Consider the following 13,730-nt stretch of genomic DNA (forward strand, 5'->3'; position numbering starts at 1 on the left):
ATTGTCCTATGTAGGTGGTGGGATACTGCCCCAGGACAGGTATGGAGAACAGGTCTGCTCCTGGTATAGAGAGGGGTATTTGGCACAAATGTGGATAAAATGGTTAATTTTATGTGAGTGTTCAGTATGCTCCTTAATTGTCAATAATCTGCAGGAGAGCCAGGCAACATCTCACTCCCCTTGGCACCTGGAGGGATATTTTGTCTGTTTCTCTCTTAGATTACATTTTACTTTCTCTCATATTATAGCCCTCTGTACAAGTGTCTGGTTCTTCTTATGTGCAAACAGCACCTCATTAAGTTTTATATCCTCCCAGCGTCTAGAACATTTAGCACATTAGATGAATTAATGAATAAAATTAAGTATGCATAAATTTATGTGTGATGGCTTACATCATGTCTTCTCTTTTGCCCCTTTTCTGAGGGCTTTAAAATGAATCAACATGTTATCTGCTTTCATGGTTTGGTTTGCATGTGGGGTACTATGTACTCATCTGCTGTGAAGTTTTAGTTGAATGAAACGAGTGTAAAGAATTGAATTTCTCCAAATCATGGCATGCATATGTGTTGCTTTCCAAGGTAGCAGAATATTTCCAATTATCCACGTCTTTCATAGTCTTAGAAAAAATATTGTTTTCTTTGGCTGTTGTTGTTATACAATGAGTGAAAATGTGTAGTAAGTTATAAAAGTCATTTCTACCTCTTCTTTTTCTGCCTCCTCCACCTATCCTTCCTTCCTGCTCCTTCTTTTTCTGTTATAAGATGCGTGACAAGTCCAGTCATCTCTCACCATTTTCTGCATCCCCTTTTTCTCTCCCCAAGAATCATTGACGGCCGGAATCTGATGCCTCTGCTGGAAGGCAGGGTGGTCCACTCTGACCACGAGTTTCTCTTCCACTACTGCGGCGTCTACCTGCACACAGTCAGGTGGCATCAGAAGGACTGTGAGTAGGAAGGTGTGGGCATGTGGGAGCTCGAGAAGGACACAGCCCCCTCTCCTTTTCCTCCTGGAGGAGGGTACTCTTGTACCAACAGCAGCCAGCTACGATGCTGCTTCTCCTTAGGAAAATTGTTTAAGCAGGCATTATGGCTACCACAGGATTTTGGAAATGTGTGTGTGTGTGTGTGTGTGTGTGTAAGCCCATGTGCAAGACACTGACACAACACATACCCACACAACAAAGAGTAAATTCTCCAGTCTAACTCACACTAGGCAATTAATTCACCTTCCTTTAAAAACCCCTATTGAATGTTTCTGCCCCACCTTCAGGCAATAAGATTCATGCAAACAAATATGAATTGACACAGGCTATTGCTTCACTCAAGTCTGAAAAGAAAGATCTTTTAGAGACATTGGATGAAGTTTCAGAATTATTACTTGATTGGACTTGACCTTATTTGCAGGAAAATATGGATTTCCACCCATGTGATCAATTATTTGTGGTGTGATACATGGTTGATGTCAGTGTAGATGAATCTCCCGCGTAAAACAAAAACAATAACAAAATCAAAAAAAACACCCCCAGAACTCTTCCTTTTAGATTCTGTACCATTTAGGAACATGTTCAACTGTAAGTTACTAAAGAAAACAGTAACCCCCCCTCCCAAAAAAGCCTTCCAAATCTGATGACCAAGGGTTAGACAATTAGAATTTGTTTTATTCTCTCACATAATAAACATTTCAGAGTCTAGGATCACACTTGAACAGTAGCTCAACATCACCATCAGGGGCTGAGGCGCTTTGTTTATTTTGTCTCCACCATCCCTGAGTACTGACTCTCATTCTTGTGGGATGCTACCCATGGTTGCAAAATAGCTGTTTCTTCTCCAAGAATCACTTCCACTCTCTATGCAGAATGGAAGGGCAGAGACAAAGGGGATAAAAGACCCAACCAGGTATTTTAGTTCAATTTTATTAGGAAAGCATAGTTTCTGCAAGATCCAGCCAGCAGACTTCTGTGTAAGCCTTGATGGTCAACTTGATAATGCATATGATGTTCTCTAGCTAGAATGAATCTCCAGAAATAGGACTACTAACCATTTCATATTTTAAAAAGGAAGGAAGGGAGGGAAGGAGAGAGACAGAGAGATGAAGACAGAGAGCCAGACAAAGAAAGAAAAGAAGGAAGGGAGGGAGGGAGGGAGGAGGAAGGAGGGAAAGAAGGAATAAAGGAGGGATGGAAAGAAGGATGGAAGGGAGAAAGAAAGAAAGAAAGAAGGGGGGGGAGAGAGTAAAGAAAGAAAGAAGAAAGAAAGAAAGAAAAAGAAAAAAGAAAGAAAAGAAAAAGAAAGAAAGAAAGAAAGAAAGAAAGAAAGACAGAAAGAAAGAAAAAGAAAAGAACAATGAATGGTTAATCTTGCTAAATGACCTTTGCCAATTTCAGATCAGAGAGTAGTACTTAGCCTTATATAATTTTCCCATCTTGTTTATGCCAAATCAGATCATGGTAGTGCTTCTAATTAGAACTTCTATAATTATAGTGGCCATTTGGGTAGAAACTCTTTTGTCCAAAATTTCTTATAAGAGACAGAAGAAAATTCTTCCAGTTTGGAATAAACTGTGCAATGTTCCTATATTTGAGTAAATGCCACCATTGCTGTATAACTCTGTGCAGAAGATTATTGAATGCTAGGAATAGCATTTGGGAGAAATGTTTAATGGACAAGAGTCTTAACATATTAACCAATATGGTTCCATGATGGCTCCATGTTTTCCAGGTGCAACCACTTGGAAAGCTCATTATGTAACTCCGAAATTCCACCCAGAGGGAGCTGGTGCCTGCTACGGCAGTGGATTGTGTTCGTGTTCTGGAGACGTGAGCTACCACGACCCTCCATTGCTCTTTGATGTCTCAAGAGACCCTTCTGAAGCCCAGCCACTCAACCCTGACAATGAAGCTTTGTTCGACTTGGTGATAAAGAAAATCGAGGAAGCGGTGAGAGAACACCGTAAGACAATAATGCCTGTCCCACAGCAGCATTCTGTGTTCAATACCATTTGGAAACCGTGGCTGCAGCCATGTTGTGGGAGCTTTCCCTTCTGTGGGTGCAACAAGGAAGATGACATAATACACACTGCTCCATGAGCACAGGGGTTACTTATTACCAACCACAAGGAGACTGCTACATCGGTCAAAGGGGCAAGTGGCAGCTGACTCAGTAGCACCATTTGGGATCAAAAATGTGGCTCTGACTATTTATTTTTCCTCAAATTTCAGTTCTTTCTCCAAGTGCTGTCGAGGCACTCCACAAAATAAAAGTTGGTCAGTACAACAGTGAACCTGGAATGTAGCATTCACTGATTCCGGTTTTCATATAAGCTCATTAATGTTTGAGGGAAAGGACAGCTCAAGATGACCCTGCAGATTTGTGGTTTCTAAAAGATGATTTGTAGAAGTAGCAGGTCCATATCCTTGTTTCTACCTGGTTGAGTTAGAAATTCAACCTGCAGACCCTTAACCCAAACACACTATTTTTTTTAAAAGAAATCACAATAATTATTTCATTTCATCATTAAACAGAATGGTGTACATAAAACTTGGGGTAATGCCATAGTCATCTTCATTCCTTTATTTCCCTTCTTTTTTTTTTTTTTGTTTTTTTTTTTGTTTTTTTCTTCCTTCCTAACAAACATCTGGTCCTGGGACAAAATGCCAGGGAGAAAAAGTTCTTGACTTGCTTCCTGCTAACCATGTGACTGGGGAGAAATCTTTGTATCCTAGTTTCCTTGTGTATAAAATGGAGGAAAGATGGTGTCTACTTCTCAGAACAAGTGTGAGGATTACTCACTGTGATGCAGAATCAGTTACACTTACATCCATTCTTGTGAAATCACATAGCATATAGTGAGCATTCAATAAATGTTCTTATTATTAATATTTTTGTGGTTGTAATTATTGCCTACTATAGTTAATTCCTGAAGTTCCTGAAGGATGAGAATGGGAAAAAATGGGGAAGAGACTGTTTTAAAGAAAAATAGAGAAAAATGAATGAAAACAATTCAGAATTGGTGACAGGCATTGAGGAAGACCATTTGGGACCTAATTATAAGCAGGGTGAGTAAAAATAAGTCCATAACTTAAAGCTTCATGGAAAAGCTGCAGACAACAAGAAAACAAAGAGAAGATCTTCAGATCAGTCAGAGAGAAAGGACAGGTTACCTACAAAATAATGAGGATTAAATGAACATCAAACTTCTGAAGTACAGCAGTAGGAGCCACAAGATGACAGAACAATTTGTTCAAACTGTTAAGAGAAAGTGATCAACCTAGAACTACGTGTCTAACCAGGTGATTCAATAAAGAGTGTGACATTTTTTAAACACAGAAACAAAATGGGGAGAGTTTACCACCATTCAGCATTAAAATAACAATTAATTAAAGGAATTTCTGAAAAGAGGAAGCATCCCAGAAAGAGAAGGTCTGAAATGTCAGGTGGAATGGCAAGCAACCATGGATAAATGCAAATAAATGTTGACTTTAGGAAACTTTGGAAAAATGTCTACTTTGGGGAGAAGTTAAATGAAATAAAATGATAGAAAATAATAACATTTCAGGGAAGAGAATGGGTACAGGAATTAAATTCTTCTAGGACCCTTGGAAAAACCAGGGGAGGGGAGAGAGATTCTCTAATGTTGGGCTTTGTAAATATACATACAAAACTATAATATGGAAGAAATAGAATGCACACACTTGAAACCAATAGAAGAAAAAATTATAAAAAGACATAGGAAGGGGTGATGTCATCAACACGGCAATGTAAACAGCTGCTGAAAACTCTTCTCCAGAGAGTCAATGAAAAGAGGACAATTCTGAATTGTTTGAAACCCTGGAGGAGGATATAGACTAGAGAAGGACCCTGCAGATGCCAAATTGAAGAAAGGGAAGAAATATCATGTAGGAATCTTCCATCTCAGACCAGCCAGCCCTCTCCCCTGCCCTTTACTCAGGTTCAGTGCAGGAAAGGCACAGAATCAGGTACACTAATTTAAAACTCTCTCACAATAGTGAGATATAGCCCCACTGTTTGATGACTGGGGTGATGGGGGGAGGTACATTTCAAGGCCCAGGTCAGTAAAGGACAAAGAGACTGAGAAAACATGGACAGAGACTGTGTTTCCAGCCCTGGGTCTGAAAACTCTTCCCCCACACTTGAGGGAAGCAGCAGCTGGTGGCTGTTTCCTGGCCTTGGGGACAGCTGGAGTATGGGTGAGCTGAGAGAGTACTCTGCACAGGTGGAGCCCCACATCAAGCCAGATTGTGGCTGGCAAAATGAGGGCATAAGAATCCCTCAGTTTCAGCCCACCTGTGTAGACACAGCCTGTCCTCAGAGGCAAAGCAGCTTCTGAGGATGATTAAGTTACCGAACAGCCCCATCCCTTGGACAGTAGGGAAAGTGCAAGGTAATGATGCTCCAGACCCTTTCTTAGGAGCACAGGAGCTGGTCTACATGCCCTGCACAGAAACTCAGCCCTGTTTTGGCTGAGAAATATGGACAATCCAATTGTCAAAGCAGAGCTCTAAAACAAACCCATGTATTGCTGGCCAGTGGAAAGCAGAGCACTATTGGAAGCCAGCAGATCCAATTTACCACACACAGTGAACTTTCTGAGGTGCCCAGTGCCTACCCCCCATCCTTATGGCAGGCTATGGTGGATGCCTGATTTTAGGGGGAAGACTGGGGGGGGGGAGAGGAGAGAAAATCTGAAAACTGGCCAGCAAGAGAAACAAAGAAAAGATAGAGATCAAAGACAACCAACAAGAAAATCCTGGGCAAAAGAGAGAAAACAACCTCCAGAATAAACTAATCAAGAAAATCAGATTCCTAGACAACAAAAAATCATGAGCCATACCAGGAAACCTGAAAATATGGCCCAGTCAAAGGAACAAACTAACACCTCAACTGAGATTCAGGAGTTGAAACAACTGATTATAGATGTTCAAAAAAATCTTCTAAATTAAATAAATTACTTGAAAGAAAATGTGACAAAAGAGATGAAGGATATAAAGAAGATACTGGATGACCAAAAGGAAGCATTTGTAAGCTTGAAAAAACAAGTGGCAAGACTTATGGGAATGAAAGGCACAATTGAAGAGATAGCAAACACAATGGAGACATACAACAGCAGACTTGGAGAGGCAGAAGAAAGGATTAGTGAGCTAGAAGACAGGACATCTGAAATCCTACACAAGAAGGAGCAGATAGGGCAAGAAATGGAAAAAATATGAGCAGGGTCTCAGGAAACTGAATGACAACATGAATTGCACAGGTATATGTGTTATAAGTGTCCCAGAAGGAGAAGACAAGAGAAAATGGGCAGAAAGAATAATAGAGGAAATAATCAAAGAAAATTTCCCAACTCTTATGAAAAACATAAAATTACAGGACCAATCAGCACAGCATACCCCAAATAGAATTGAACCAAATAGACCTACTCCAAGACACTTACTAATCAGATTGTCAAATGTCAAAGACAAAGAGAGAAAACAGCAAGAGAAAAGCAATCCATCACATATAAAGGAAGCTTGATAAGACAAAGTGTGGATCTCTCAGCAGAAACCGTGGAGGCAAGAAGGCAATGGTATATATTCAAGACACTGAAAGAGAAAAACTGCCAACCAAGAATCCTGTGTCTGGCAAAACTGTCCTTCAGAAATGAGGGAGAGTGTAAAACATTTACAGATAAACAGACACAGAGAGTTTGTGAATACAAGACCTACTCTAAAGAAACTAAAGGGTGTGCTACAGACAGGAGAAGACAGGAGAGAGAGGTTTGGAGAAGAGTGTAGAAATGAAGCTATCAGGAGATAGAAAGAGGGTAGAGAGTGGGCATTTGAAGCTGAAGGAGTACAGAATGTTCAAGAGGACTAATTGTATAGCTCCAGAAATGGGTAGCACAATACTTTGTGATGGTAGCAGAATACTATAAGTACACTGAACAGAGATGACTGTGAGTACCGTTGAAAGAGGAGGGTTAGAGGTATGTATAACACCAGAAGGAAAGATAGAAGATAGAGACTGGGACTGCTTAACTTAGTGAAACCTAGAGTGGTCAATGAGTGTGGTCAAATGTACAAATATAAGAATGTTTTTACATGAGGGAGAACAAATGTATGTCAACTTTGCAAGATATTAGAAATTGGATAGTATTGGGGAAAAATATGATCAAGGCAAACTAAAGACTACAGTTAACAGTAACATTATAATGTTTCTATTAATTGTAACAAAGACAATGTTTCAAAGCTAAATGTCTGTAAGAGGGGGATATAAGGGAGAGGTATGGGATTTCTGGTGTTTGTGCTGTTGTCTGACCTTTTTATTGTATTGTATTGTAATTTTTCTTTTATTTTTTAGTCACCACTTTTCTCTTTTTCTTTTTTTTCTTTTCTCTTTTTCTCATCTTTCTCTTTCTTTGTGGAAGATATGGAAATGTCCTCATATAGATTGTGGTGGTGAGTGCATAAATATTTGATTATACTGGGAACCTTTGATTGTTTACTTAGGATGGAATGTATGGTGTGTGAATAAAACTGTTTAAAAAAGTAAACAGAGGGATACAAGTGCTGGAGAAAATGTGCAGAGAGGGATGTATCTAATCACTGTGGTGGGGAGGTACAATGGTGCAGCCCATCTTGAGGGCAGTGTGGTGCTTCCACAGGAAGCTAGCTATGGGATTGCTGTATGCTTCTGCAACCCTGCTATTGGGTATATACTTGGAAGAACTGAGAACAGGGACATGAATGGGCACTTGCACAATATGGATTATTGAGGCAGTATTCATGATTCACAATGGATGGAGGTGGCTAAGGGTACATTGATGAATGGAATGGTGAACTGTGGTGTATACATAAAATGGAATATTGAGTGGCTACAATAGGGAATGAAGTTGTGAGGAATGCAACAAGGTGAATGGACGTTGAGGACAGTATATTGAGTGAAATAAACCAGAAATGAAAAGACAAACATTATAATGCTGCACTAATATGGACTATCTATAACATGCAAACCCTGAGAATTGAATCTGAGAGCATAGGTTATGAGGGGAAGTCTTATGGTAAAGGTTCCTAGATTGTAAGCTCTTACAGCAGTTACATCTATTCCTGAGTTGTAATGGTTATTTCTAAATTCTGAGATGCTGAGCTTTCTGTGTATAACCTGGAACTTCAGGTATCTGTGTGACACTCGAGACTCAGCACCAGAGTTCAGCAGCTATGTATGTCAGCATTACCCCATTCAGCAAATATTAAGGAAGCTGCAAAACAGATCAGACTTCAATTAGAGATATGAATGAAATGGACTTGGTTAGGACTAAGGTAAATCAGGCTAAAAGGTAAAGGATGATATTGTTTTAAAACTTTAATTTCTGTGTGAGACCAAAGGAAGAGATGTTTATTTGGTGCAAAATCAATTTTTTCTGTAGCACACTACATAATTTAATTTGTATGGTCAGTTTATTCAAACACCAGAATTACATGGAATTTTGAATAGGGGGTGAGATCTGTTTGGTTTGTACAGGTTAGCATGAAGCCCCAATATATCCCAGAGTAACATGGGCAGATAATAAAAAGTATTTGCAAAGCCCCCTTGAGGGACTGGGGGAAAATGTGGAAATATTAAATTTCCCCACCCAGGGACCTACCAATATTCTCACAAGCATTGGGAACTACCAATTTAGAAGGCTGAGCCCTCAATCTTGTGGCTTGCCCTTATGAAGCTTGTTACTGCAAAGTAGAGGCTAAGCCTGCTTATAATTTTGCCTAAGAGTCACCCCCAGAGAACCTCTTTTGTTGCTCAAATGTGGCCCCTCTCTGTAAGCTCACTCTGCAGATAAACAGTTTTTAGTGTATTGGAATAGCTGGAAGGAAATACCTGAAACTGTTGAACTGTAACCCAGTAGCCTTGATTCTTGAAGATGATTGTATAACTATAGAGCTTACACTGTGTGACCATATGATTGTGAAAATCTTGTGGCTCACACACACTCCAGTGTATGGACAGATGAGTGAAAAAATGGGAACAAAAAATAAATGAATGATAGGGAAGGATGGTGGGCTGGGATGTTTTGGGTCTTCTTTTTTACTTTAATTTTTATTCTTATTCTTATTTTTTTTTTTTGCAGTAATGAAAATGTTCAAAAATTGATTGTGGTGATGAATGCACAACTATATAATGGTGCAGTGAACAGTTGATTATACACTTTGGATGATTGTATAGTATCTGAATATATCTCAATAAAATTGAATTAAAAAAAGCAAAGGGTGTGTGGAAATTATATGATCATGCTAATATATTTTGTAAAGGCATTTTATAGAATGCAATCACCACCTGTGATTTTAAAAATTTCCCCTTAAAATTAAGACTAAAAGTTAGACCCCTTCACATCATATGCTAAAATAAATTTCACTTGAATTAAAGTTAAAATATGCAAATCAAGCTATGATCTGAGATGAGTATATAATGGAATGTGTAATTTTCAGATGGTGAATGACCTTTTAAGCTTGAAAATAATGAGACAATCAAAACAGAAACTGTTGGCAAACCTCACCATACAACTTTTAATGCATACAGAAGTCAAATATAATTGGAAATAGAATTTAAAGAAAAATTATGCAAAAAACACAATGTATATGAAATATTAATGTCTTTCATATATAAAGTTCTCATAGATATGGAAAAGAAGAAGAATAACACTGTGATGCTTTTAAGCTGTAGATACACCAGAAAACATCATGTTCTTAAAGCTAATCCATTCCTGTGGGTGTGTACTCATTGTAAGTAGGATCTTCCATGAGTAGGATTTAATTTAAGGTACGCCTCACCTCAATCAGGATGTGTCCTAATCCTATTACTGGAGTCTTTTATAAGAGGATAAAAGATATGACACAGAAAAGACCTAGAGAAGCTGAGACAGACAGAAAACACACACACACATATAGACAGAAGCTGAGAAAGGAAGGCACAGATCGAGCAGCCAGAAGCTGGAAGCAATGAAACTGGAAGAGAAGGGAAGAGCCAGCAGACACTGCCATGTGCCGATAGAGGAGTCCTAAATGACAGCAGCCTGTCTTCAGGAAGAAGGTATCATCCTATTGATGGCTTGAGTTGGACATCATCATGGCCTCAGAGTTGCAAACTTGTAAGCTAATAAATCCCCATTGTAAAAGCCAATGCTTTTCCAGTATATTGCATTTCATCAGCTCTAGCAATCTAAAACAAGCACCTAGATTAGTCTTTGAGTGAACACCTGGGACAAGATGTGTGCACAGCAAGGGGCAGAAATCTTGGAATTTGTCCTGCCACAATGGTGGTATAAGGGATGGTGGATGGTTCTTGGCTGATATTCACAATATTGAGGATAGATTTGAGAAAAATTTAGGAACTGTGCATTTAAATATGGAAACCTGTCATTTATGATTCATTCAACTAACATTCGTTCAAGTCTTATTAAGTGACTGATGAATTTGCAGCATCTGTAAATACATTTGTGAACAAGATGAGCAATCTCAAGCAAAGGTTTAGGATGAGAGCTACTGAGTGAAACATTGGAGGGCCACCACAACTTAATTTAGAAGAAAAGATTTTATTCTTGACATTTCAATATGTATTAGTTTTCTTTTGCTGCTCTGGCAAATTACCACAAAATGAGTGGCTTAAAAGGACTCAGGGAAGGCGGGGCAAGATGGCAGACTGGTGAGCTGTATGTTTTAGTTACTCCTCCAGGAAAGTAGGTAAAAAGCCAGGAACTGCGTGGACTGGACACCACAGAGCAATCTGTCTTTGGGCATACTTCATACAACACTCATGAAAACGTGGAACTGCTGAGATCAGCGAAATCTGTAAGTTTTTGCGGCCAGGGGACCCGCGCCCCTCCCTGCCAGGCTCAGTCCCGGGGGAGGAGGGGCTGTCAGCTCCAGGAAGGAGAAGGGAGAATTGCAGTGGCTGCTCTCATCGGAAACTCATTCTACTGATTCAAACTCCAACCATAGATAGACTGAGGCCAGACACCAGAGACTCTGAGAGCAGCCAGCCCAGCAGAGAGGAGACGGGCATAGAAGGAAAACAACACGAGAAGCTCCAAAGTAAAAGCAGAGGATTTTTGGAGTTCTGGTGAACACAGAAAGGGGAAGGGCGGAGATCAGGCCTTGAGGCGCATATGCAAATCCCGAAGCAAGGCTGATCTCTCTGCCCAGGGCACCTTTCCTTAATGGCCCTGGTTGCTTTGTCTATTAGCATTTCAATAACCCATTAGATCTCTGAGGAGGGCCGTTTTTTTTTTTTTTTTTTTTTTTTTTTTTTTTTTTTAAATCCTTTTTGCTTTTTCTAAAACAATTACTCTAAGAAGCTCAATACAGAAAGCTTCAAAGAATTGAAATTTGGGCACGTCAAGTCAAGAGCAGAAATAAGAGAGCTCTGAGACAAAAGGCAATAATCCAGTGGCTGAGAAAATTCACTAAACAACACAACTTCCCAAGAAAAGGGGGGTGTCCGCTCACAGCCACCATCCTGGTGGACAGGAAACACTCCTGCCCATCGCCAGCCCCATAGCCCAGAGCTGCCCCAGACAACCCAGTGTGACGGAAGTGCTTCAAATAACAGGCACACACCACAAAACTGGGCGTGGACATTAGCCTTCCCTGCAACCTCAGCTGAATGTCCCAGAGCTGGGAAGGGGGAGCAGTGTGAATTAACAGAGCCCCATTCAGCCATCATTTGAGCAGACTGGGAGCCTCCCAACACAGCCCAGCAGCCCAGAACTGCCCTGGGGGGACGGCACTCACCTGTGACATAGCACAGTCATCCCTCAACAGAGGACCCGGGGTGCACAGCCTGGAAGAGGGGCCCACTTGCAAGTCTCAGGAGCCATACGCCAATACCAAAGACTTGTGGGTCAGTGGCAGAGACAAACTGTGGCAGGACTGAACTGAAGGATTAGACTATTGCAGTAGCTTTAAAACTCTAGGATCATCAGGGAGATTTGATTGTTAGGGGCCACCCCCCCTCCCCGACTGCCCAGAAACACGCCCCACATACAGGGCAGGCAACACCAACTACACACGCAAGCTTGGGACACCAATTGGGCCCCACAAGACTCACTCCCCCACTCACCAAAAAGGCTAAGCAGGGGAGATCTGGCTTGTGGAGAACAGGTGGCTCGTGGACGCCACCTGCTGGTTAGTTAGAGAAAGTGTACTCCACGAAGCTGTAGATCTGATAAATTAGAGATAAGGACTTCAACTGGTCTACAAACCCTAAAAGAACCCTATCAAGGACAGCAAATGCCACGAGGCCAAAAACAACAGAAAATTATAAAGCATATGAAAAAACCAGACGATATGGATAACCCAAGCCGAAGCACCCAAATCAAAAGACCAGAAGAGACACACCTAGAGCAGCTACTCAAAGAACTAAAGATGAACAATGAGACCCTAGTACGGGATATGAAGGAAATCAAGAAGACCCTAGAAGAGCATAAAGAAGACATTGCAAGACTAAATAAAAAAAATGGATGATCTTATGGAAATTAAAGAAACTGTTGACCAAATTAAAAAGATTCTGGACACTCATAGTACAAGACTAGAGGAAGTTGAACAACGAATCAGTGACCTGGAAGATGACAGAATGGAAAATGAAAGCATAAAAGAAAGAATGGGGAAAAAAATTGAAAAACTCGAAATGGACCTCAGGGATATGATAGATAATATGAAGCGTCCGAATATAAGACTCATTGGTGTCCCAGAAGGGGAAGAAAAGGGTAAAGGTCTAGGAAGAGTATTCAAAGAAATTGTTGGGGAAAACTTCCCAAATCTTCTAAACAACATAAATACACAAATCATAAATGCTCAGCGAACTCCAAATAGAATAAATCCAAAAAAACCCACTCCGAGACATATACTGATCACACTGTCAAACATAGAAGAGAAGGAGCAAGTTCTGAAAGCAGCAAGAGAAAAGCAATTCACCACATACAAAGGAAACAGCATAAGACTAAGTAGTGACTACTCAGCAGCCACCATGGAGGCGAGAAGGCAATGGCACGATATATTTAAAATTCTGAGAGAGAGGAATTTCCAGCCAAGAATACTTTATCCAGCAAAGCTCTCCTTCAAATTTGAGGGAGAGCTTAAATTTTTCACAGACAAAGAAATGCTGAGAGAATTTGCTAACAAGAGACCTGCCCTACTGGAGATACTAAAGGGAGCCCTACAGACAGAGAAACAAAGACAGGACAGAGAGACTTGGAGACAGGTTCAGTAATAAAGAGATTCGGTATGGGTACAATAAAGGATATTAATAGAGAGAGGGAAAAATATGGCAAACATAATCCAAAGGATAAGATGGCCGATTCAAGAAATGCCTTCACGGTTTTAACGTTGAATGTAAATGGATTAAACTCCCCAAATAAAAGATATAGATTCGCAGAATGGATCAAAAAAAATGAACCATCAATATGTTGCATACAAGAGACTCATCTTAGACACAGGGACACAAAGAAATTGAAAGTGAAAGGATGGAAAAAAATATTTCATGCAAGCTACAGCCAAAAGAAAGCAGGTGTAGCAATATTAATCTCAGATAAAATAGACTTCAAATGCAGGGATGTTTTGAGAGACAAAGAAGGCCACTACATACTAATAAAAGGGGCAATTCAGCAAGAAGAAATAACAATCGTAAATGTCTATGCACCCAATCAAGGTGCCACAAAATACATGAGAGAAACATTGGCAAAACTAA

General features: G+C 40.2%; 2 protein-coding genes across 2 annotated transcripts in view; both read left to right on the forward strand.

The window, feature by feature from the left end:
* The first annotated feature begins 15 nt into the window (after window positions 1–15).
* Window positions 16–3,242, forward strand: LOC119525827 (arylsulfatase H-like). The gene is made up of 3 exons (XM_037824626.1): window positions 16–39; window positions 822–943; window positions 2,718–3,242. Exons 2-3 carry the CDS (start codon window positions 844–846, stop codon window positions 3,083–3,085), a joined length of 468 nt encoding a protein of 155 aa, XP_037680554.1. The 5' UTR covers window positions 16–39; window positions 822–843; the 3' UTR covers window positions 3,086–3,242.
* A 1,960-nt stretch (window positions 3,243–5,202) lies between these two features.
* Window positions 5,203–13,730, forward strand: part of LOC119525815 (arylsulfatase F-like) — a 53,055-nt gene continuing 44,527 nt past the window's right edge. Inside the window, exon 1 of the mRNA XM_037824594.1 lies at window positions 5,203–5,206. Within this exon, the coding sequence (XP_037680522.1) occupies window positions 5,203–5,206 (4 nt within the window). The remainder of the gene's footprint in view (window positions 5,207–13,730) is intronic.

Source organism: Choloepus didactylus (assembly GCF_015220235.1).
Source record: "Choloepus didactylus isolate mChoDid1 chromosome X unlocalized genomic scaffold, mChoDid1.pri SUPER_X_unloc1, whole genome shotgun sequence".
Taxonomy (NCBI): Eukaryota; Metazoa; Chordata; class Mammalia; order Pilosa; family Megalonychidae; genus Choloepus; species Choloepus didactylus.

Bases quoted from the DNA above. Each gene is read 5' to 3' on its own strand.
- LOC119525827 (XM_037824626.1), top strand. From the start codon at position 844: ATGCCTCTGCTGGAAGGCAGGGTGGTCCACTCTGACCACGAGTTTCTC. The intron at 944-2,717 runs GTGAGTAGGAAG...CATGTTTTCCAG, and splicing joins CAGGTGGCATCAGAAGGACT to GTGCAACCACTTGGAAAGCT.